The 26,442-nt window shown below is 35.6% G+C and overlaps 1 protein-coding gene across 19 annotated transcripts in view; it reads right to left on the bottom strand.

The window, feature by feature from the left end:
• KIAA0825 (KIAA0825 ortholog) overlaps positions 1–26,442 on the bottom strand; it is a 451,052-nt gene that overhangs the window by 285,053 nt on the left and 139,557 nt on the right. For all 19 annotated transcript variants that reach the window (XR_008479837.2, XM_035292225.3, XM_008991795.5 and 16 more), the window contains 3 exons: positions 25,768–25,958; positions 23,261–23,443; positions 14,339–14,449 (listed from right to left, as the gene is read on the bottom strand). Coding sequence is in view for 18 of the 19 variants with exons in the window: in XM_035292225.3 (XP_035148116.1) it covers positions 14,339–14,449; positions 23,261–23,443; positions 25,768–25,958 (485 nt within the window). In the remaining variant the exon portion in view is untranslated. The remainder of the gene's footprint in view (positions 1–14,338; positions 14,450–23,260; positions 23,444–25,767; positions 25,959–26,442) is intronic.

The following is a 26,442-nucleotide window of genomic DNA, read 5'->3' as shown; positions in this document are numbered from 1 at the left end:
ACTTGGGTTTTGAACATTTCCTACCTATATGTTATGCTTGAGTTTTGCTAACGGGAAGATCCCATTTGGCTGGAGTGTAGAAAGGAAGGAGACTCTTTGAGAGATAGTCTGAAGAAGGAGCCAAGAGCTAGATCATGGAGGGCCACAATATCTCAAGGTGTGGATTTTAGACTCATTGGAGAGTTTAAGGCAGAGGGGATTCCTGATCTGGTTGCAGTGCAGTGAATGGATTGGAGGTCGTTAGTGTTTTTGCTTAGCCCTTCAGTCATGAAATAAAATGATATGAATGTCATTTTATACCACTGTATCTGAATACCTGATTATAAATAAAATCTCTCATTTACCAGATGGAAAGCTGTTTGTTGACATGTACCTCAATTCTTGGATCTTTCAACTTATCACAGATTTTGAAATGTACAGTAGAATGACTCACTATGAGGAGAAATAAAATAGTACAAACATTCTTCAATCACCAAGCTCTGAGTAATAAATGCATTGAGGAATCTGTGTTGGGCATATGGAGAAGCATATGCTCCCTCAGCCTTTGAGCTGGTAGAGCTGTGAAAGTGAGATTAGCCTTACAAAAATGACAGAAAGGGAAATTTTATATATATACATGTATGTATGTATCAAATATATACATGTTGAATTCCACTATAATACAAAGAGGGGAAAATTTTTATATAAATCCGATAGAACTCATAACGACAGGATGAATTTATGGCTGGGTTGTACTCAGCTTATATCCAGTAAGTGCTGTATTGCTGGGTCACAAACTAGCCTAAAGAATTTTGAAATTCCAAGTAGTAATGGGGTCCAAGCATTATCAGTTTATGAAACTATCAATCTATTCTTATAAAATCTTTGTGAAAAATCTAAGCTACATTCAGGTATGTTTATGAAAACTCATCAATTAGTTGCCATACTTTCTTCAATTTTTTTGGTATATACTCATGCTGCAATAGAATGTTTAAACAGAATCTTAGCCATTATCAGTCCATACTGCCCTGCCTTCCAGCTTGATATGAGGTAAGGCTAGGGCCAAGAGAAGGCTCTGCAGTAGGTTCAGACTGAGATATGAGTATCCTTATTGCTCAGGTCACATGACCATGGGATACATTGTTCCTACCATTTATATATCATGCAGAAGCTGCAAGACTAGCAGAAAATTGGAATGGACTCCAAAATTCACAGCTTGGGAATGACACACAGTGGTGCTGGAACACTGTCCCTCAAGACTTGATATTTACTTTGAACCAACAGTCATTATATGGTACTGTTACCCTAACAGACAAACTACATAGGTCTGAGAGACAAGGGGTGAAAATAGGAGCAGCCCCTCCCACCAAAGATTCTGATTATCCACTTGGCAAATTGGTGCTTGCTTTTTTTTTTGAGACGGAGTTTCGCTCTTGTTACCCAGGCTGGAGTGCAATGGCGCGATCTTGGCTCAACACAACCTCTGCCTCCTGGGTTCAGGCAATTCTCCTGCCTCAGCCTCCTGAGTAGCTGCGATTACAGGCATGTGCCACCATGCCCAGCTAATTTTTTGTATTTTTAGTAAAGACGGGGTTTCACCATGTCGACCAGGATGGTGTCGATCTCTTGACCTCATGATCCACACGCCTCGGCCTCCCAAAGTGCTGGGATTACAGGCTTGAGCCACCGCGCCCGGCCAAATTTGTGCTTTCTATGCCAATATCTATAAACTCTGAAGAAGCAGAGGTTCTGGTTTCCATGGTGGGGTGGGATGCAGGTATACACACCTCTACCAGGGACCATTTAGGATTCCACTAAATCTAAACTTATAGTGGCCATCTGGTCATTTTTAGCTCCACATGCCAGCCGTCTATCAGGAAAAGAAAGGAGTTACTATGCTGGCAAGGGTGATTAACCCTATTTATCATGAGAAGCTGGGCTTGCTACTGCATAAGGGGAACAGGGAGGTGTATCTGTAACTCAAGAGATTCACCAGGGCATCTCTCAATGCTTTTATGACTGACAATAATCACATACAGAAGACTTCAGTAACCAAGTCTGATAAGGGAATGGCAAACAGAAGTTCAGCACCTCGAGGATGAAGATCTCAGTGACCCTTCCCAGCAAATAACATAAATCAGTAGAGATAATGGCCAGTGATGAGGGAAAGATGGAATAGGTGGTGGAAGAATATAATAACGAATATGACTTGCAGATTCAGAAATATCTAGAGCAAGGGGTACTGTAGCCTGTCCTACTAAGTCCATTATCATTAAATTTACATAGATAAGTAAATTGTAAGCAGCTATGACCCTGAAGAATCAATGATGGAATTCAGGGAATCTAACATAGGGAATAAGCAGACCTCGGTAATGTAAAGGGTAGGGCCATAGAAGACATTGTCAATGACCCCATGTATTAGTCCATTATCACATTGCTTAAAATAACTACCTGAGACTGGGTAAGTTATAAAGAGGTTTAACTGACTTCTAGTTATGCATGGCTTGGAAGGCCTCAGAAAACATACAATCATGGCAGAAGGCAAAGAGAAAGCAAGGCATATCTTATATGGCAGCAGGAGAGAGCGAGCAGGAGGAGAACTGCCAACACCTTTAAAACTTTAGATCTTATGAGAACTCACTGTCATAAGAACAGTGTGGGGGAAACCACCCCCATGATCCAATCACCTCTCACCAGGTCCCTCCCTTGTCATGTAGGGATTACAATTCAAAATGAGATTTGGGTGAGGTCACAAGGCCAAATTATATCACCCCACATGCTGTTGCCCTTATCTCTCAGTTCACACTAGCCTGACTTACATCTGTTAGAGTCTGCATGTCTTGTACCTTTTAGCAAGACAGGTTGCAAGAGCCAGGAATTAACACCATCAGAGTGACCCTCAACCAATGACTGAGAAGAGTTGGTGTATGAATACCTCAGCACCCTTGCTCCTTTACTAGGATAACTCTGAAACATATATTTTATACTGGTTCTCAGAATTTTCCCCAGAGGTTTAAGTTCTGGTCACTCCTATGGTAGTTAGCTTGATTACACCATTTTTTATTTGCTCTCTTCTTCTCTTTGTATCATTTACCCACTCCTCTTCCAGTATTTCTTCCACTTAAAAAATAAACTACATTTATTTGAATCCTTATCTCGGGGTTTGCTGCTTGGAGAAATTCAAAATAGGATGTGTATGAGGGCATTTAGTGTTCCTCTCACTTAATCCTTGTTTCAGGAATATTGAGAAACTAGTCCAAGCTAATAAGTATGTCTACTGGACTTGGAACGTAGATCTCTCTGACTTCAAACCCATGCTCATTCCATTACTCCACTTTTTCTCCCATTCAAACTGATTGATATTTGGTGCATACGTTGTAGTTTCCAGCATTGAGAATGTCTGGCTTTATTCAACCCCCTGACTGACAATACCATGTTTTTGACCCAAAATCAATTATGTTTTCTCAAACCTTATTCTCAAATTGGAGCATGCTATTCAAGGTATCTAGAAATTGATTTCAACCAGATGATTCTTGGCAAGGGTTACTGGGTGAAGTTTATACCAGAGATCATAAGTTATATGATTCAGAGAACCAAGGCAAGGGCATAACTAAAGAGACACTGAGGATAAAAGCCCTAATATGGGAAAACACAGGGAGAAGGGAAGTCCCCATATTGCCGTTGTTCTACTCTTACTTTCCCATAATGTATCCTTCAAAATCTTTCTGGGGAAAGAAGTAAAGACAAATTTTTAAAGCAATTGTGTCATCTTTCTCTAGGAAGATAATTTTAGTGTCTAAGAAAAAAATGTTGAGAGGAACCTGAAATATTTTATTTTTCACTTTAACCAGAAGTGTATAAACTATACATAGTTATAGGACTGAAAATGTCTGCATATGTTTCAATCTCTATAATGGGTATAGCCAAATCTCTATCATATTTGTATTTAAAGATGATTTAATAAGTAGATATCAGATAGAACTCACCTGCACATTTACATACAGAACTTGCCTTGTATTTATTTATATTATTATGCTTTCAGTTCTGGGATCTATGTGCAAAATGTACAGATTTGTTACATAGGTATATATGTGCCATGGTGGTTTGCTGCACCCATCAACCTGTCATCTACATTAGGTATTTCTCCTAATGCTATCCCTTCCCTGGCCCCTAAACCCCCAACAGGTCCTGGTGTATGATGTTCCCCTCCCTGTGTCTATGTGTTCTCATTGTTCAACTCCCAGTTATAAGTGAGAACATGTGGTGTTTGGTTTTCTGTTCCTGTGTCAGTTTGCTGAGAATGATGGTTTCCAGCTTTATCCATGTCCCTGCAAAGGACATGAACTCATCATTTTTATGGCTGCATAGTATTCCATGGTGTATATGTGCCACATTTTCTTTATCCAGTCTATCATTGATGGGCATTTGGGTTGGTTCCAAGTCTTTGCTATTGTGAACAGTGCTGCAATAAACATAGGTGTGCATGTGTCTTTATAGTCAAATGATTTATAATCTTTGGGTATATACCTAGTAATGGGATTGCTGGGTCAGATGGTATTTCTTGTTCTAGATCCTTAAGGAATTGCCACACAGCTGTCCACAATTGTTGAACGAATTTACACTCCTACCAACAGTGTAAAAGCAACCCTATTTCTCCACATCCTCTCCAGCTTCTGTTGTTTCCTGACTTTTTAATGATCACCATTCTAACTGATGTGAGATGGCATCTCATTGTGGTTTTGATTTGCATTTCTCTAATGACCAGTGATGATGAGCTTTTCTTTGTATGTTTGTGGGCCACATAAACATCTTCTTTTGAAAAGTGTATGTTCATATCCTTCACTCACTTTTTGATGGAGTTGTTTTTTTTCTTGTAAATTTGTTTAAGTTCTTTGTAGATTCTGGATATTAGCCCTTTGTCAGATGAATAGATTGTAAACGTTTTCTCCCATTTTGTAGTTTGCCCGTTCACTCTGATGATAGTTTCTTTTGCTGTGCGGAAGCTGTTTTGTTTAATTAGATCCCATTTGTCAATTTTGGCTTTTGTTGCCATTGCTTTTGGTGTTTTAGTCATGAAGTCTTTGCCCATGCCTATGTCCTGAATGGTATTGCCTAGGTTTTCTTCTAGGGTATTTGTGGTTTTGGGTCTTACATTTAAGTCTTTAATCCATCTTGAGTTAATTTTTGTATAATGTGTAAGGAAAGGGTCTAGTTTCAGTTTTCTGCATATGGCTAGCCAGTTTTCCCAACACCATTTATTAAATAGGAAATTCTTTCCTCATTGCTTGTTTTTGTCAGGTTTGTCAAAGATCAGATGGTTGTAGACGTGTGGAGTTATGTCTGCGGCCTCTGTTCTGCTCCATTTGGTCTATATATCTGCTTTGGTACCAGAGCATGCTGTTTTGGTTACTGTAGCCTTGCAGTATAGTTTGAAGTCAGGTAGCATGATGCCTCCACCTTTGTTCTTTTTGCTTAGGATTAGTCTTGGCTATATGGGCTTTTTGTTAGTTCCACATGAAATTTAAAGTAGTTATTTTCTAGTTCTGGAGAGAAAGTCAATGATAGCTTGATGGGGATAGCATTAAATCTACAAATTACTTTGGGCAGTATGGCTATTTTCACAATATTGATTTTTCCTATCCATGAGGATGGAATGTTTTCCCATTTGTTTGTGTCCTCTCTTACTTCCTTGAGCAGTGGTTTGTAGTTCTGCTTGAAAAGTTCCTTCACATCTCTTGTCAGTTGTATTCCTAGGTATTTTATTCTCTTTGTAGCAATTGTGAATGGGAGTTCACTCATGATTTGGCTCTCTGTTTGTCTGTTATAGGAATGCTTGTGATTTTTGCACATTGATTTTGTATCCTGAGACTTTGCTGAAGTTGCTTATCAGCTTAAGGAGATTTTGGGCTGAGATGATAAGGATTTCTAAATATACAGTCATATCATCTGCAAATAGAGACAACTGGACTTCCTCTCTTCCTATTTGAATACCTTTATTTCTTTCTCTTGTCTGATTGCCCTGGCTAGAACTCCCAATACTATGCTAAATAGGAGTGGTGAGAGAGGGCATCCTTGTCTTGTGCCAGTTTTCAAAGGGAATGCTTCCAGGTTTGCCCATTCAGTATGTTATTGACTGTGGGTTTGTCATAAATAGTTCTTATTATTCTGAGATACATTCCATCAATACCTAGTTTTTTGAGAGTTTTTAGCATGAAGGGGCGCTGAATTTTATCGAAGGCCTTTTCTGTATCTATTGAGATAATCATGTGGCTTTTGTCATTGGTTCTGTTTGTGTGATGGGTCACATTTCTTGATTTGCATATGTTGAACCAGGCTTGCATCCCAGGGATAAAGCTGACTTGATTGTTGTGAATAAGCTTTTTTTTTTTTTTTTTTTTGAGATGGAGTTTCGCTCTTGTTACCCAGGCTGGAGTACAATGGCACGACCTCAGCTCACCACAACCTCTGCCTCCTGGGTTCAGGCAATTCTCCTGCCTCAGCCTCCTGAGTAGCTGGGATTACAGGCACGTGCCACCATGCCCAGCTAATTTTTTGTATTTTTAGTAGAGACGGGGTTTCACCATGTTGACCAGGATGGTCTCGATCTCTTGACCTTGTGATCCACCTGCCTTGGCCTCCCAAAGTCCTGGGATTACAGGCTTGAGCCACCGCACCCAGCCGTGAATAAGTTTTTTAATGAGCTGCTGGGTTCTGTTTGCCAGTATTTTATTGAGGATTTGATGAACATCGATATTCACCAGGAATATTGGCCTGAAATTTTCTTTTTTGTTGTTGTGTTTCTGGGGTATGAAAAAAAAACTCCTGCAGCTAGCTCAGTGTCTGCCCAAATGGCCACCAGTTTTGTGTTTAAAACCCAGGGCTCTGGTGGTGTAGGTACCCAAGGGAATCTCCTGGTCTGCAGGTCATGAAGACCATGGGAAAAGCATAGTATCTGGTCCAGAGTGCACCATTCCTTATGGTACAGTCCCTCACAGTTTCCCTTTGCTAGCAAATGGAGTTCTCCAACCACTGGCATTTCCCAGGTGAGGCGATGCCCCACTCTGCTTCAACTTGTCCTCCGTGGGCATCACACACTGTCTAAGCAATCCCAATGAGATAAGCCGGGTACCTCAGTTAGAAATGCAGAAATCACTGGCCTTCTGTGTTGATCTCCCTGGGAGCTACAGACTGTAGCTGTTCCTATTCAGCCATCTTGCCAGCCACATCCCTTGATTTTTTTTAAGAACTTTGTCCACTAATGTGGATTGATGCTTTTAAAGAATCATATTTTTTTCAAGGTTGGTTGTATCTACACTACCTGGTATATGACTAATATTAGATTCCAGCCATCAGTTTTTGGCTCTCTCCAATCAATATTACATGAATTACTAAGACATTCGACAATACTGAATCACCCAGCCATTCTTTTGAGAAGCACAAGTTATCTTCCTGGAGCCATTGACTTATTATCGGTCCCTGTCTATCAGATAATGAACTGTTACGGGGAGTTCAGGAAAAGTCTCCCCTAGCATCACATTCCTGACCCAGTGAGAAAGTGGTTCAATATTGCTTCTACTTTATTATACTTGAAGTAAGTCCCTTCACATGTTTAGATAATTGATCAACTTGCCACTTTCTGAAATATATAGCTGTTTACTAATAGCAGTTATGAATGATAGTTTAGTATTTATGTGATAAATATCACTGAGGCACTTGAGCTCATGGAGTCATCATGACCCTACCATGACAGTATCTCAGAAGTGAAGGGAAGAAGATGTTTTAAGATGGGGGAAGTAGACCATAAGATTGCATGCTGTCTTCTAGAAGATAATAAGACAATAAGATTGTATTGTGTTTAAGTCTCAACATCCTCCCCAAAATATAAACTGTTTTATATAAGGGGAAACTCAACTGAAGCACCCATAGGCTAACTTTCCAAAACCGCAAAACTGGACAAGTATGCAATCCAATGTGAAAACCTATAGCTGTTTCCTATCATCACATTGCTGGCTTCATCTCCATATTCTTAATTATGTAATATATTAAGCCATGACAGAAAACACGTAAACCTTAATATATTTAGGTCTATATGGTAAATACCTAGCTCAGTTGACATTTTCATTTTTTAAAAATAGACACTGACTTCCCTCTGAAAATTGTTTCAAAGATATAGCTGCTTGTCCATCCACACTCTGGAACAGCCATCTAAGATCTCTGCTGTTTAAAAGCTCTAGTTAATTCTCCCCTGGCTGTTGGTGCTATGTCAACACTTGGCACCTCATCAGAGCACAGTCTTTCTAAGCTCTTTTCCTCAGCCCTGCAGAGCAGTTTGTCAGCAGCAGTTGAGAGACCAAAAACTCATTTTGTCTTCCTCCTTAAATGTTCTCTCCTAAGGATACTAGTAGTTACCTCCTCATTAAGACTATGCTTCCCATGCCTGGGCCTTAGCACACAGATCAAATGTTCCTACTATTTAATATAGCACTTATGCAATACAATACTTAATATAGCACTTAGGGGACACAATACTAGTGTGAATTTTTTTATTCATTCATTCATCCAACTAATATTTATTGTTTAACTTGTATATGCTAAACCATGGACACATAAAAGTAAGCAAAAAGCAGAAATTCCTTATTCTTATAGAATTTACTGGAGGATACATATGTAGTTTAAGTGATCACACAAATAAAGATAAAATGACAATTATAAAAACTCAATGAAAGAGAAGCAAAAATGCTATTAGAAGATGTGCTAAAAAGGAAGTGAACTAGTCTTGCTAGTTCACCTCAGTTGCTAAAATCTTCTCTGCAGAAGTCATATTTGGGCTGAGAGATGAAGATAAGCTGGCATTACCTATGTGAAGGAGAAAGACATTTTAGTGAATGGGCAAAGCATATGCAAAAATCCTGTGGCAGAAAGGAACATGGCATAGAAAGAACATGTAAATGGGTTAATGTGTGGAAAGTAGAGTTCACATAGTAGTGGTTATCAGAAGAGGGTTGAGAAGTGGGTAAGAGTCACATCTATGTAGATATTATAGAAGATGCTAGTTTTTTATACATACTTAAGGATAAAAGTGAATTCATGGAAGGTAAGCCATAAGTATGCCATGATAAAATTTGAGTTTTGGAAACAGATTTGGGATTGAGAAAACTCTTGCTATGGTTGGAAAATATTAGAAATGGAAGTCAACATGTACACAGGAAGAATGCTAGTGGTCACTGCAGTAGTTAAGAGACAGATGATGGTAGTTTGGACTAAGGTGAAATTGGTACCATGGATAGTAGATATGAGAAGTTAAAATTAGTGAGACTTAGTAATGGATTGGGTATGTAGGAGAGAAAAAAGGTTAAGACAGATACCATAGTGTGCTTTCACAGACTTGTTCAAGAAAGAATGCTATCCTAGTTAATTATGATATGTTGCATTATAATGCCTTTTATCATTTTCTAAACTTTCCTCTTCATTTGGTTTAAAAGAATATTTTCAGGTCCTCCTTAGCTAAGTATGTCATAACTGTACACTGAGTCCAAGAAGTATAATTGGTGTGAGTAAACAGCCCATTCATTTTAACTGCTAATTTTCTTTTACAGTAACAACAGGATGCTTTGATTTATGGCCCGTCCATTTTGAGCTGTATATATTTCTTTCCACTAGGCTTTTTGTTTCTACTCTGCCTCTATTCAATGTAATCCTGTTTTGGATTTATACACATATATTTTCCTCCCTAAACATATTACGTTATCTTTGGTTTCATTATTTTCATATTACATGCAATATGTCTTAATATCATGAAGGAACTTAGTAATTTATTCATCTATTTGCTTACTTATTTGTACCTACAGATTATTTCAGAAAGAATTTAAGTCAGCTTTTAGCAATATTACATAAACTAAGATAATTAAAAGTGGTTAGAAGAAAAAAAACAAAAATGATTCATTTGTAATCATGAAAAGTGAGATTACAAATAATGTGAAAATGTAGAAACAGCAGTATGGACCATACATTTATCTACAAGCTTACTAGAGAAAACAGTAAAATGGATAAAAATACATTTTTTCATGTTCTCCTAGAACCCTGGGAATAGAGTTTAGAGGAGTTTATTTTAGGGAAATTAAATATATTTTCAAAGGAGTAGGTAAAATGTACTATATTCATTGTCCCTAGCAGTGGTATAGGCTAACATTGTGAGTTGATTAGAAAGGATAATCAGTTTCATACTAGATTAAACTAAGACATGTGGAAAATGTATTAATCTCATGGTTAAGTTCCTTCATGATATTAGCTACTTCAGTCACCTCTTCTCTCAGCCTTCCTCTTTACCAAAAGATAAGCCTAATATATTTTTCATTTGTCATCATCCAACCCCTACATTTTCTTGAACAGTTCATTTTAGTTGCTAAAGTGAAGAATGGAATTTTGAAGGATAATTTGGGGGTGAAAGACTCATATAGACAGCTGATACAGGTGAGGGAAATGAATGGAAAGGTGAGATTTTTAAGCTCACATAATGGTGGTCTAGGAATCCCCATTGTAATGTCTGGTAAATGCAAATAAATAACTTTAGTTATTTTAAAACTGCTTTTATTGCTGTCCTGGGTTCCTCTGATTGTACAGTGCTCTGAGCACATTGGATGACAAATCACAGGGAACATGTCTTTCTAAGATTATATGGACTTAGTTGAAAATATGACTCTTAATGGGCAAGGGTGATAACGGGGAGAGTCCTCCTACTATTCCTTGTATGGAGATTTTAGAAAGAAAAAGGAGAGAACCAAAGATATTCCAAGAAAGGAAACTGCAAAAATAAAGGGCTGAAACTGAAAATAAGCAACAAATTAAATATTAAAAATATGGAATAACTAAGTCTTAAAGACACAAGAGGAGACTGACTTAACTGGAGCAGAGAAAACTCTCCAGGAAATAAGCAAGAAAACTCTCCAGCAAGTAAGCCAGGAGAGACAGTGTGGGTGAAGCAGAAGCTACTACAGATTTCTGAGAGAGAGAGAGAGAGAGAGAGACATAATGAAAACAGCGTTTTAAACTCAAAGCTAGAGATGCAGAACTGGAAATCATCTGTATAGAGGCTACAGGTTAAGCAATGTGAATAAAGGAGAAATCAAAGAAAATACATTTTCTTTCTGCTTTTAAAAAATGTATTCATAATTAATAAAATTAAATTATACTCATTATAAAAATTTGGAAAAAATAGACAACTATACAGATGAAAATTAAAATTGCTTGCAATCCTACCACCCAGAGGTAAAAACTATAAAGCCACAGCTATACATCCTTTCAATATTTATTTTTCTATATGTACTTTTTTATGTTCTAAATATGGCAGTATAGCATAGTTCAATACTTACCAATGATGTCCTACTTTCCAATAATTGTTAATTCCCTGTAAAACAAGAGTTGTCTCACCCAGCAAGTTTGGGGAATCTGCATACTTGATGCATTCTTTGGAGATTGTCTTAGTTCATTTTGTGCTGTCATGATGTAATAACACAGACTGGATAATTTACCAAGAAGAAAGATTTATTTTTCACAGTCTGGAGGCTGGGAAGTACAAGATCAAGGCACCAGCATCTGGTGAGGCCATCTTGCTGCGACCTCACATGGCAGAATAAGAGCAAGATGAAATGAACCCACTCCTCTAAGCCTTTTTTATAGTAATATTAATCCATTTAAGAGGGCAAAACCCACATGACATAAATAACTTCCATTAGACCCTACCACCCAACACAGTTGCATTGGGATTTTATTTGCAACACATGAATTTTGGAGGACTCATTCAGACCACAGCAGAGCTAAACACTATACACTAGCACATCAGAGGCCCTACAAAGTTAAATCACAAAAAAGACTTTACATAATTAGTAACTACCAATCTTATTTGTGCAGTAGAATGATTTTACATGCACACCTGTTAACATCACCCTGAACTGCTCTTCCCTTTGAAACATGGAGATGTGGTTGTCAAGAGCTTAAGCTTTAGAATGGAACAGGCCTGGGTTCAGCCTGGCTTCCAATTTTGTTCTCTCCAGAATGTTGCTACCTACATAGCACTTTGCTCTTCATAAAAGAAGCACCCGAGTACTTACTTCACAGAACTAGTGTGAGGTTTAAAAAAGACAATGTATGTAAAACACTTACCACTGTGTCTGATACACACTTATCACTCTAAAAACTGGGTTGGCTTTGGTAATATCATAATTATTAACCTGAATTTTCCTCCTATCTACCACAATTATTTCCCTATGTCATTATTTTTCAAAACCCAGCCCTTTAATCGCTCCACGTTAGTCTATGCCACTATCCCATAACTGAATTGTCTAATGCTATACTGGAGAACATTTATTTCCATTTTTTCTTTTATAAATAATGCTCTGATTGATATCTTCATATATAAAACTTTGTCAGCCTCTCTGATTAATTGCTTAGAGTTGACTCCTAGAAAGAGAATTGTTAGATAAAAGGGCAAAAATATTTTTAAGTTTTTAATACATATTACTAAACTGCCCTTATGAAGGCTTGCATAAAATTGTATTTCCACTATGAGCTGAATAGTCATTTCCATGTCCTAGTCTTTGTGTTAGGATAATAGTGGAGATGGGTTGCTAAACAGAAGCAGAAAGAAAAGAAATATACATTTTTGCTTTCTGTAGATATAGAAAAGAGAAAGAAGTTAAATATAAGAATTAGTGTTTGAAAAATAAGCCCATTTTCATGCTGACTTCCAGGACTCCAGCTGGGTTGATGTGAGCAAGCTTGGAAGTGGAAGTCTTATAGAGCTACGCCTAAAAGGGAATAACTCCAGTGGTTCCAGATGTAAGATAAAAGTGGGCAGTAAAATAGGTTAAAGTAAATGTGATAATAACAGGGAGACCAGATATATTTATAAATTTAGGAACTCATCAAATGACACAGCTTGTTTGCTTGACTCACTGTAAGAGATCCAGTCATTTGTTATTTTTGCAACAACGAACACTAGGGAGTTGGGTATTTATATTTATTACATTAATTCCTACTGAAATAAAATGTATTTATGTGCAAGATAGCAAGATGTATTTACACACAAGATGACAGAGTATTGAGATTATTCCATTTCTAGGACTCAACCATAAAGAATTAATCAGAAATGTAGACAAAGTTTTATATGTAAATGAAATAATAACAATACATTAAGTTGGGTGTGGTGGCTCATGCCTGTAATCCCAGCACTTTGGGACGCTGAGGCGGGCAGATCACCTGAGGTCAGGAATTGGAGACTAGCCTGACCAACATGGAGAAACCCAGTCTCTACTAAAAATACAAAATTAGCCAAGTATAATGGCACATACCTGTAATCCCAGCTAACTCAGGAAGCTGAGGCAGAAGAATCGCTTGAACCCGGGAGGCGGAGGCTGCGGTGAGCTGAGATCTCACCTTTGCACTCCAGCCTGGGCAACCATAGCAAAACTCCATCTCAAAAACAAAACAAAACAACAACCAAAAAAAAAAAAAAATACATTGAGGTCCTTAAAGATTGAGTCTTTGTCTCATTAATTTTGGATTTTTCATCACCCATATAGAAATAGGCACACATTAGGCAAACAGTATGAGTTTGTGTCTAGGGAAACTTTTGTATATGAGGTTTTCACACCCTATACTTATAGGTGACAATCCTGTTTTTCAAGCGAGAGATATAGTCAGCTTATATGGTGAAAGAGCTGATAGTGTATTTCCAAAATAAATCAAGAATATATGGTGATTAACAATATCTCCTTTAGCTATACATGGTATTTTTATTCTCAGATACCAAGGAGAGGTACTTTCCAATGATATATTTAGCAAGAAATCAAAGTGCCATTTCACATAATGCCACAAAATGCCATCAGATTACTCTGGAAGCACATTTCATACTTTAAATGATTTTTCTTGTTTTTAAGTGCTGTTAATTAAATAATAAAAGTGAAAGATATTACTCATAATTTTAAAAGTTACTTCTCTCTCAACTTCCACCTAAGGCTCTGAGTTAGTCACATGTCTATGTTTGATAATTACCTTGAGAACTGTCAAATCCCCAGTCACAGATCAAGAAAGACAAGTTTTAAAATAGAACTAAATTCCAAAAATTTACAGTTTTCCATTATGTTACAAAAGTTATAAGCTAGTAGAATAATTGTGAGGCTCATGCCTTGGATTCTTGAGCTAAGAAAAGAGAAAAAATACTCTTTACTTACCTGCCAGTTGTGAAAAATTGTAAGTTCTTTTTGTAAGATGTAAGTTCATCTACATCCACAGATAAAAATTTCTATTAAATTTGAAAAGGAATCATAGAAACATAGATAGTATGGCATTTAGAGGCTCTTACCTGAGTAAAGAAGGGTAGAAATGTGATATGCAAGAAACCCAGAATAATGGTTGCTTAGAAAATGATTTTAAGGAATCTGAAGCAGACTCATCCAGGCCATGCTGAAAAGTCCTAAAGAAATACACATAATTAGTGTAGAATATACAGGAAACATTAACTATGACCATTGAAATAACTTTTAATTTTTACTTATGATTCAGTTAATGATTTTTACACAAAATGGTATTGTGCAAGAATGGACACTGCTCCCACTTCATCTGCTTGGGATATATGTTAATAGGTGACTCAGGAGCTAGGTGGGCAAGTCAGCACAGTCATGAAAAAACCACAAGTTGAAACTTAGAATTTTTATGAACCTCTGTAAAACAATCTTTATACTTGAGTAAGATGTAACAATACCATTATCATTTAATTTTTAAAAATCTCATGTTATACAATTTGCATGATAAAAGGATAAAGAATAGTACAATGAATACAACCTATGTTTCCTGCGAGTAGTATTTTTATATCCCATTACTATCTTCTTCAACATGGATCCAATAAATGCTAATATTTTGTCATATTTGCTTCATGAATTAAAAAATTTTTTGCATGATGGTACCTCTTTTCAAAGTGATTTATAAGGACTCAATAATTAATTAGAAATTATAATTAATTTTGTATGCTCCTAAGGGTCTAGAGAGGGCTTATAATTTCAAAATTAAAACAATTTAACCAGAATATCTGATCTACAACAATAAACAATTACTGTAACATTTTTCTAGGTTGGCTCAAATTCAACTCTAAATCTTGAAACAATAGAAAAGGATTTGTCACATAAAGTCTTTAGCAGATAACTTGGCTAGTAAAAAATTTATAACAACAGGAGATTATATTTTCCTATATAGAATTAAGAGTAATGACTGGGAACATTTTAGAAATGGAGTTTTTGAGATGGTATCATTTCTCTTTATATACAGTACAGAAGCAATAGTATCTTTTGATATGCAGAACAGAATTCCATTTTGAAAATCCACCCTTATATTTTCACTCCACATCTTGCTACTTGTATCCTCATGTTTTCCAAATTTGACCTTTCTATCCCCCTGGTTGTCTTGCTAAATAGAACATCTTCTAGTTAAATAGACTTGGACCTTTTTTAGACTTTTAATATCTCATCTCTTCTTTAAAAGCCTTTTTTTTCTCACTAAATCTCAGATCAAAATAAACATTCCTTAAATAAGCTCCAAAGTCAGGCTGTAATATTTCCATTCCATGTATTCCACTGCACGAGCTAGAGAAGTAAGCAGAAGCCAGACCAGGTACAAAGATACATTTTTCTAAGGAGTTTGGACTTAGTACCAGCAATAAATAATCACTGAAGAGTTTATAGTATGGGATTAACACCAGCAGTTTTGTATCCTAGAAAAATCACTTCAGCAGTAGTAAGGAGAGAAGACTGGAAAGAGTCAGGCAGGAGGGAGGGAAATAATGAAGATGATATTGCAGTAGACAGATCAGAGAGGATAAGATGCTGAACCAAGGTAAGAGACAGGAAATAGAAAGTAGGAGACAAATATAAAACATGTTAAATTAATGGAACAATATTCATCTCCTAATGACATGGGGTTGGTGATGGTATAAGTGGGGAGATAGAAGGAGAAAATTAAGGAAAAGAAAGAAGCTTGGGATACACTGCAAGTATTTTACTTAGTTTTAGATATGTTAAGTGGGCTACAAACACCTGAAGTACATCCAAGGCATCCAATAGGAATTTGGATTTACCGATACAGCACATACAAGAGCTGTCTGGTTTGAAGATATCAATGTGGAAGTCATCACGTAATGGTATAGCCATAAGAGTGGATGAACTCACCCCCCGCAAAAAAAGAAGTTAGAGAAGCCAAGAGAAGAGAAAATGACTGAATCCACTAGAGTTAGTAATTGGGTGTGTGTGGATGACTCTGCCCATGTTGTTAGTTTAGCATGCTGAGGGTAGAAGTCCAATTGCAATGCACCGAGTGAGTGGTAGGTATAAAAGTAGATAATGAGTGAAAACTGTTTTAGAAGGAAAACACAATAGTAATGGAGGAACATTTTTCAATACAGGAAATGTTTGGGGGAAGGAGCCACGAGACAAGATAGAAAGAATATTTAAAAAGCCATGAGTAGGAGGTAAATGCAATCAAGAGGTCAGGCACAAAGATTTCCTTTATTTGGGAAAAGAGACATATTGATCAGACAGTAATCAAAGGATGTAGAGGTGAGTGGGGAGAAAAATTATTATTAGGAACAGAGATGAGAAGTTAAAGTGCATTCAGGATGGTGTGGATTTTCTTGGAGAAGTATAGGGGCAAGGCCATCTGCTAACAAGCAAATGGGACAAGATCAGGGGCTTGATTAAAGTCGAGAAGGATGAAAGAAGGAGTTGTCCAAGATTGGACAGAGAGTGGGATTGTCAAAGGGTATAAAAGGAGAGGTGAGTGATATTCTCTAAAAATGCACCAGAGTCTGGATAGAGCCCAAGAAAGTGAGGGTATGAGGAGGACCATGCAACTGCAAGAGAGCAAGGAAAAGGAGGGCGCTGGTACAATGTGACAGGAGGTGCAGCAAGCGGCCTGGAGAGAAAGGCAGTCTCAAAGGAAGGGAAGACTCAGAGAGAAGGATGGGACAAGACATAGAACGCCTGACGAGACAGCAGGGGGAACTGGAGAATGTGGACAAAGATACTACATATCTTTGTAGCCTTTCTCATAGCCTATGCCTGCTTTCCCTTCCACTTTAATCCCTTTGCATAAAATCCCTGTTTGTCTTGTTATCTGAGGGCCACCTCATTTGTCTAAGAATGAATACTTCACTGTCATGTTCAGGTAGCTCCATTGATTGGTCTACCTCCAAAACTTCTCTACTAAGTCTTCTCTCACTACCCTGTCTAAAATACATCCCCTTTTACAACCTCATCCCCTCTCTATGCCCTAATTTTGGTCTATTTCTTTATAGGATTCACCTCTGCCTCCAATTCCTTTCCATTACTTTTTTATCTGCTCCACACCCCAAGGGTAAGGTCATCAATGGTTATATAGAGGGGGTGTATGGGCACATGCAGGAACCGAAGCCAGAGAGCCTGGGCTTGTATCCTGAATGTGCTTTTATTAACAGGCAATGCTAGTGGCAATATATTTACCCTCAGTTTTCTCGTTTGTAAAATGGGGATTAAAATAGTAAATCACCTCACAGGGTCAGTGTGAAGATTAAGTGGAATAATGTATTTAAGGGATTTAGCAAAATGCCTTGTACATAGTAAGTGCTCTATATAAATGAGATATCATTATAATAACAACAGTTAGAAATTGTTCCTTTAAAAGTCTATGACCATTTCAAAATGGACATGAAATTCCTGATAGTCTAAATCGTTGCCCAGCTGCAGTTTTATCCTCACAAGTAGACAAAATAATGGAGGATCTAAAAATAATAGCATGGTGATTTAGTACCCAAATTTCTTAGACGACAAAGTACTGGCAATATGGTATTTATCTGAGCATATCTGCCAGTACCTAAACTCTTTTACTCCACTGACAGTTTCTCAGTCATACTGGTTACAGTAAGGTTATTTGGCTATAAGAGATATTATGGCAGATGTTTATGGTCTCAAAGGGAGTGAGATCTGTATGAGTATTTAATTCCACAGCAAGATCCCAAATTAGTTTCATTATTCTAGAGAGTATAACAGGGTGAAAATTGGCCCACAAGCCTCAATGGGAGAATGAAATTATGAGCTAGCTATTAGATAACCTCTAATGATGTTTTGGTATACAGTTAAAAGACAGGACACTCTAAATAATTCATAGTGGAGAGTAAAATACAATTGTATGAGCCATAGAATTATATTTTCGATGAGACATAAAAGAATTTTGATACAGCAAATTTAAATACTTTCTTAAAAATAAATGTCTATAAGTTTGAAGCAGGATACATTTCTTCACATTTCCAAATGAACACACTGGAAAGATGCCTTTGCCTAAGGGGAAAAGAGTGAATTTTGGAAAATTCCTTGCCTTTGCCCTTCCTCCAACCTCAAGTAACCATGCCTCTTCCTAGCATTAGCATCATACAGCCTCTGTGCTGACCATGCCAGCACTCTGTCCTAGATTGACTCTCTCTGGGTTCTCTCATCTACACCTATGATGCCGGCATTCATTTTTTTTCTTTAACAAAATTGATCAGCTCTTTAGGCTTATGTAGCCAGATGCTGAAAGGAGATAAAACCAAATGTACATCAAAAGTGAGAACAGCTGATGAACTAAAAACAGTTAGCTGGGTTTATGCTTCTCTTGTGCCATGTTGCTTTTGGCTGTCCTCTCAGGAGAAATGGGTCTCATAATATGATGCTAATGGAATAAACCTCTATGACTGAATTAAAGTAGCCCAAGGATGTAAGTTCTATGTGAGTGGAGGGTCAGGTTAGACTTCTTGAGTCATCTGTGCCTACCATAGTGCCTGGGCCATTGGAGGCATTCAGTAAATAATACCAAGAGAAGACCACAACCTTAGAAAAGGCAGACATAGTTTGAAACTGAATGACTAAGATAACACTGGAAAGCTTGAGATAACTGAGGACATGTGAACCTTTCTGATGGCCCTAGAATCACAGACAACTATCTATGAATACCAAATTCAAGATTTTAAAAAGAATTCTAAGTCACTGCTTTGCTTTCAAAATCCAGCATTATACCGGAGACTATAAGTTGTTGCCTATAGTCTAAATGTCATTAAATGACATTTAAGTGCCTTGAATTTCTCGTGATGAAGATAACTATTTGAGGTTAGCAAATGATAATTTGAGGTTAGAGAATGACTGGTACAATGCTAGGCCCATAGTAGATATATGGTAAATACATAGTAAAAGAAAGAAAGAATAAATAAAAGGTATTACCAGACCTTCCTTAGTTAAAAGGAGGATGAGTTTAAAGGGCCATCTAAGAAGAACAATTGTGGGTGGTAGACAGCCAAAGGGCAGGCTCAGAACAGGACATGAGATGGAGAGAGAGAAAGACCAGACCTCAAGGTACACCAGGAGCCAGCCAATCAAATATTCTAGGAGCAGCCCTTCTCTAAATTTAATGACTGACTCTTTTTGAGTATTTTAACCTTATTAGGATGACACATAAAGCTGTTGAATTTTGTATGTTTTAAAAATGAGATTTCCCTTTAAAAATAATGTTTAGAGGAAGGTGGATAAAGGGAGTCACTGAACTTAAACAAAATGGCTAAGACAAGAAACTTCACTTTCTGGAAAATTTTGCATGCTGCCAGATACCTTTTTTTTTAAAAAAAACATTTTAAATATATTTCAATTTCCATTTGTTTTCACAACTTTATTGAGATATATAATTCATATACCACAAGATTTCCCCATTTAGAGTATACAATTAGATGGTTTATACTATATTCATGGAACTGCATAACCTTCATAAGTATCTAATTTTAAAATATTTTATTCTCAAATGAAACCCTGATTCCATCAGTAGTCACTCCCCATTCCCTCCTCCCCTCAGCTTCTGGTAATCATCGATCTATGCTGTCTTTGTGGATTTGCCTATTCTGGACATTTCTAATAAATAGAATCAAATGATATGTGGGCTCTTGTATCTGGCTTTTTTCATTTAGCATGTTTTTGAGGTTCATCCCTGTGGCAGCATGAATCAGCACTTTTTTCCTCTTTATTGCTGAATAATATTCCACTGTATGAATATGCCACATTTTATGTATCAATTCACTAGTTGATGGGCATTTGGCTGCTTTCGCATTGTGTTATTTTGAAAAATGCTGCTATACAAATTTTTGTATGGACATAACATTTTGACCACCCTACACAAATTTTTGTGCAGACATAATATTTTCATTGTTGGGCCATATGATGATATGCTCAACATTTCACATAAGCATATTCTATGCTTAACATTTTGAGGACCTGCCTATTTTCCAAGGTGTGCCAGCCACTCCTGAGGTAGAAAAGCAAAGGCCTATTTTGTTTTCTGAGAAACAGTGAAATAGTGTCTTTTTTAAAAAAAGGATAAGGCCATAACCTCAAAAGGCATAACATTAGTTTGAAACAGAACTATAAGCAGAGCATTGGAATTTGGTGATTAAAAAGCCCATGAGTGACAAAAGATGGACCCCAGGATGAGGCTGCCATTCCTTGGCTTAGTGATCCACCTTCTGGCATATTTCTGAAGACTCTAGCCTTTGCATGGTTTGTTGGCAGTTATATTAAAATCCCACACTTCCATCTTATTAAATGTTGAGATAGCCGCTTTCAGGAAGTTTCTACTATTAGGACGTTTGATATAATACATCAAAACATTTGGGTAAATGAAGATACAGAAATTAGATATAGATATGAAATTTATTATTTAATTCTATCTTTTATTATAGATTTAAGGAGGACAATATTATTTCAATTTAAAATAGAAAATTTCATCAGCTGTTCTTAAATTACTTGGGACAGATATTACATCTTGCTCATTGTTATATCCCTTGTCTTTAATCATAGGGGCTAGAGAGGCAATGACAATTGTTGAATTGAAACTAAATCACCTTTACACAATATTCTAGTAATTAATTTTTAACCTGCTATACATGAACTAAAACTAAAGTCTATGCACCCAAAATGCAACATATGAAACCACTGTGTGGGGATGTGTATGAACATGTATGTGAATATGCTTCTCAACCTGCAGTTTAACTGACTTTATGAAATAATTATAAGTGATAAGCACTTCAGAAAATACACGGTGAATATTTTCTGTTTCAGCAGGTTCCTTTCCCTGGAGGACAAAGCTGAAGTACTCCTTTTACAACATTCTAACAGAAATCTATAAAGGCAAATTAAAAAAGAATACATATTTTTGCACACAGGTTTCATTTTTCCTGAAAAGACTGTAAAATCATGTATTCCTGTCCAGGGATTTGGTGGTTCTATGCTAAGCTCAGAAAGCAAAATGCATTTAGTTTTTCTGTTAGAACTACTTGAAATAAAGGCAGTCACCTTCTAAAAGGACATATTGCATGCAGTGACAAATATCAGGTACAGTTATAAAAATTCAATACTATTAATATTAGATGGCTACTTTTCACCAATTCCTCAAAGAATGTGATTTAATTTTTTAATGTGAGATTCACAGTTTTTTCTAACATGCTAATAGTATGACAGATTCTTATCTTGGATGTGCAAAAAAGCTCAATAAGTCAATAGCATTTTTGCAACACACAAATATATTTTTCTCTAGTTGGCAAAGAACATGCTGCCCTGTAGATTTCCTTTGTCAATACAAAGCAAAGTATATTTCAAAGATTAGATTTATAGTCTAAGAAAACAATCATGACATTGAAACAAACATAAATGGATAAAACTTTTGAAATTTTTTGAACTAAGAAATATTTAAAAAGAATTAAAATATATTTAAGTTTTTGTTCATGCTTCAAAGAAATATGGCTATCTATGTTTTATGTTAAGATAAACTAGAGGCAGTGCTTAGCATAAAATGTTCTGTAATCCTGGTTGAAATTAGCAATTTAAATTTGCTGAATGAGGTTACGGTGCAATATCTAACGCACAAATCATAGAGATTTGAGTACTTGCATAGTTGTTAAAAAAATGTATCAAGAAGCCATAGGTTAACAATAATGAATTATTGTTTAAATATGCAATCTTTGATAATCATTTATTTGTTTTACAAATGCATTGGGGGGCTAAAATTTTTCAATTCATCTGTGACAAAGCATGAAATTCAATATTGCTCACCATGACCAATCCATGAAATTTGTCAACTTTGTTCCTGATTTTCACAGGGCCTTCCTCTTAGATGAAATGACGCATTGAACTGAGAGCACAGCAATTTTTTCATCTATGGTAAATCAGTTTAGTTTCCTAGGATTTATTATGGGCTTCAGACTTGAGCTTTTTATGATTATGAACCATTATGTACATAATATCAACCGTATGGCAATTTATCTCACTGTTTCTTTCCCTTTCTGAAAGAATTCTCCATTTCTAAAAGTAGCTCTCAACTTGGGTTGCTAGAAGGAACACTCTGTAAACAATGGGCTTATTGAAAGTCAGAGTAGGTAAAAATTACATGGAAACTGAAATCAAAGCAGTTAATTACCTTAGAATATCTAATACAAATGTCTCAAAATTTATGGAAAATTAAGATTCGTAAATTGCTTTTACCAGAATGTTTTGCAAAGAAACACTTGACCTGATTTATTCTTAGAAATAGACACATGTAAAATTTTTACTACCCATGAAGATACAAGTATGTAGTTAAAAAAACGAAAGTGGAGGAGGATATAAACAAAATGGTATTAATGTTTTATTATAAGAGGACTATTCTAACCTCCTCTATAACATCACAGATCTGAATTGAATTAACAAGAAATCAAAAGTAATTTCATGTTTCTAGATTTCTCTAAATCTTATTTATACAGCTAAGTAAAATATTTCCACATTTAAAAATTTAATTATTATTTCTATTTCCATTTGCCATTACTAGTTGAGGTACATCTCAAATATAGTTTTCTTTTTCATAGAGTATCAAAAAATCACTGTGATAATTAGGCCATCAATATAATTTGATCATTTAAACAACCCAAATAGTGAAGCTAAAAATGTTCCTGATTGTATCAGAACTTTATCGGCTGAATGGGATTGACGAATAGAGACATAACACATTTTTGGGCACTGAGTTGCATTGAGAATTATGAAATCCTTGTTGGTTGGTGTTAGTTTTAATAAATTGCCTAGTTCACAGTCTCAAAAATGCACTTCAAAAGATTTCTACTTGTAATTTCACATTATTCAATAAGTGTTATGACAATAACTTTGTTAATCACATTATTATATATCATAATAGGTAAAAGGAAAATACATTTGATACTTACTTATATAATTCTGTTAATGGTGAAGTCAAAATGACTAATGTTGTAAACAGATTATTACAATGGGTATGAATTTTAAAAATTGTATTATCTGTATGCTCATGAGGATTCAAAAGTTTTTGTACAGATGTACAAACTGACCATAACATGTTCTCAGTGCATATTAAAATTGTTGTGACATCAAGTCTATTGGAGAGAAAGAAAAGAAAATCATGTTAAACAAAATAATGTTTCTGTTTGGTAGGCACTTTCATTCATATCTCTTATAGTAAGCATATGTAAGAATAGAAAAATTCAGTTAGACACAGGAGCTTCAGAGATCAAAACCAAATAGAAAGTATAAAAGACACTCTTTGAGTTTCTGTGTGTTAGGTGACCCACAATACCATTATCTTTAGGGATGGTGAGCTCTGTAATAGTGTTTTAGGAGTGCTTTTAAAGAAATGTTTATTTTACATTATTAGAATTCTGTTCAAAAAATTCAAGAGATCCCAGAAATTACACTGAGCAAAAGAGAAGCTAGATGAAAAGAAAAATTTGCTATTATCCATATATATGCAAGATAGTTTAAATTCGAGGGCAAAACGATTCTCACTCATGTGTAAGCTGTCAAAAAAAAAGTTCGAAGATTGGTAACGTTTTCCTAGCAAGTGGGAAATGAGAAGAAAAGACAAACAAAGCTCAAATCAAGAAGCCTATAGTTTCAGAAATGTTTAATATTAAATAAATATATGGAAAATATGCTGTTTTATTTATCTTACTCACAGACTTATTTCTTTGTTTTCATCTTTCTTGAGTTTTAATAAGGACTCAAAGATCTTTTTAATTATTAGTTTGGCATATAACTAAATTGAACAGATCTCAGTTTGTTTCTTCTTTTTTTCTTTTAAATTCAGGGGTGAAGAAGCAGAAGATGAAAAGTTTGAAGCGATAGGAAAAATGTAAGTTTGAGGATCTTTTAAAGTGACACTTTTGCCTCAAATTTATTATATATAAAATAAATATTATATAATAATATGTGACACATATAAATCATATATATGGCTTGATTATGTGACATTTGGAGGCTACTGGAATATAAAAATAATCAATAATGGCCTTTAGAAAGGTTTAATTTGAGTTTGTATATGCTTTTTCTAATTGCTAGATAAATAATTACTAATTCAATATATAGGTAGACACACACACACACACACACACACACACACACACACACAATCTGATTCCATAATAATGGTGGTTTAGGATTAACCAAATAAAATTATTTATATATTTTACTTATAAAAACTAGAAGCAATACTTCTAGCATTGCATGACATTTTTATGTAACCACATAGAAAATAAAAACTGAAAGTCTCCATTGTACAGTAATTAATTAAATATATGACCCATTTCTACCTATTTCATGAGCTAACAGTAAAGCTGATTTCAAAAATATCTCATAATGACTTGCCATTTCATAATCAAAAGTGATTTATGCTACCTAAGGAAAAGAATGAAGGTATTCTTTGCTTTCAAAAGGAATTTTCCATCTATTCTTCAGAGTTCAATTTTTTTAAAAAGTCTGGTCAGTAATTCAAAACAGCCTGTGCAAAATACCATATTTATGAAACACTGCAGCAGGACCTAAATGCCCCTCAAATGGCAGTATGCTTTACAAGAACATGATCAGGAAATGATTCCTCCTGCCAGAAAAAAAAAGAAAAAAAAAAAAGCCTAAAAAGCCTCTGATGTCTGTAGGTTTCTTCTAAAATATATCTGAAAAAAGTTTATTCTATCTAAAAAATCTGAATCATATTACACAGAATATTTACAACAAAAACCTTTTCTTCATATACATACAAGACCTTTTTAGTCTTGTTAAGCACATTCATATATTCATTGCCTATAACTCATAGAATTGTACTATAATTCAGTCTTATTTAATAGTCAGTGACTGTTGCTCCTTATTTTCTGTGCTTTCATACTTCGTTGAACTGGCTTTTTGTAATAAACAGTGAAAATAAAAGGAAAAAAGAGAATATATTAGGAAGAAACATAATTAGACAAAATAGTTTTCTTAATGAAGATAAACTTCTATATTTAAAGGCTTAAGAAAAAACAACTAAAAATCTCCTGGTTGCCTAGAAGCTCAAAATCAAATTAGTCAAATTGACTGCTCCATCATGGCATGGATGTTTTGTTATCAATTTCAGGGCCTTAATTTTCTATTTTTATCTTATTAACTTTTGTAGATCTATGTCCTAAGATTATAAGATACCTTGAATCATTCTTTAGAAGCAAGTGGGTTCTATAGACAATTTTAAGGAGTAAAAAAACAAAATTATTTTGATTCAGATTTCATATTTTTACTTAACTAACTCAGGAAAGTAGAATATGATTTATTTTCAGATGTTACAAACATGTTAAATATATAGGGAGTATGCCATGAGATTCAGAATTACATTCTGCTTTATACCAACTGATAAAAAGTTTTTTTAAAAAGCAATGTTTTTCAGAACTACAATTACCTTAACTGTGGAGTTCTCTTATGGCTGGGGTGAGCCCGGGCATATCTGGAGGCAAGTAGACCCAAAGATTTCTCCAGCACTTCTGCTAGAATCTCCTGGGCTAACTTAGGAGGCAGAATGGTCCAGAGATCATGATGAAGAGCCCAGCAGAAATAATGCCACATCTGGATCGAGAAGGAACATCTTTCCCCCTGGCAAAACCACCACATGTTAAACCATAGAATTACATCTTCCAAAATGTCAATTTCCTTCCTATGAACCTAATTAGTTCAGGCTGAAAGGAAATAGCTAAAGAGTTTGACACACTAGCAGACCAACAAAGGTTTTTGACAAAATGTAAAATATCCTTATTGACAAAGGAAAAGATGTTTTATTTAAATTATGAGACTAGATATTCTAGTGCAATCCAGACCACAAATATTTAACCTTGATTTACCTACTCCTAACCTACGGTTTAAAATTTATTTTAAAACAACTTGCTTTGTAGTTGCTGAAAAAGACATGCTAGCTTGTTTAAGACAGTGGACTGATTCTTCTAAAATTAAAATCTATTTAAATCATTTCAGTAGGTATATTTTTCTGAGCCTATTAGCATCACTGAGGTAATTTTATAAATGTTTCAGATTTCACATAATAGTGAAGTGACAGGAGTAAAAAGAAACTCAGATATTGCAT

The sequence above is a fragment of the Callithrix jacchus genome, chromosome 2, assembly GCF_049354715.1.
Source record: "Callithrix jacchus isolate 240 chromosome 2, calJac240_pri, whole genome shotgun sequence".
NCBI lineage: Eukaryota > Metazoa > Chordata > Mammalia > Primates > Cebidae > Callithrix > Callithrix jacchus.
The sequence above is the reverse complement of the archived record's forward strand: the minus strand, read 5'-3'. Positions and strand labels throughout refer to the sequence as shown.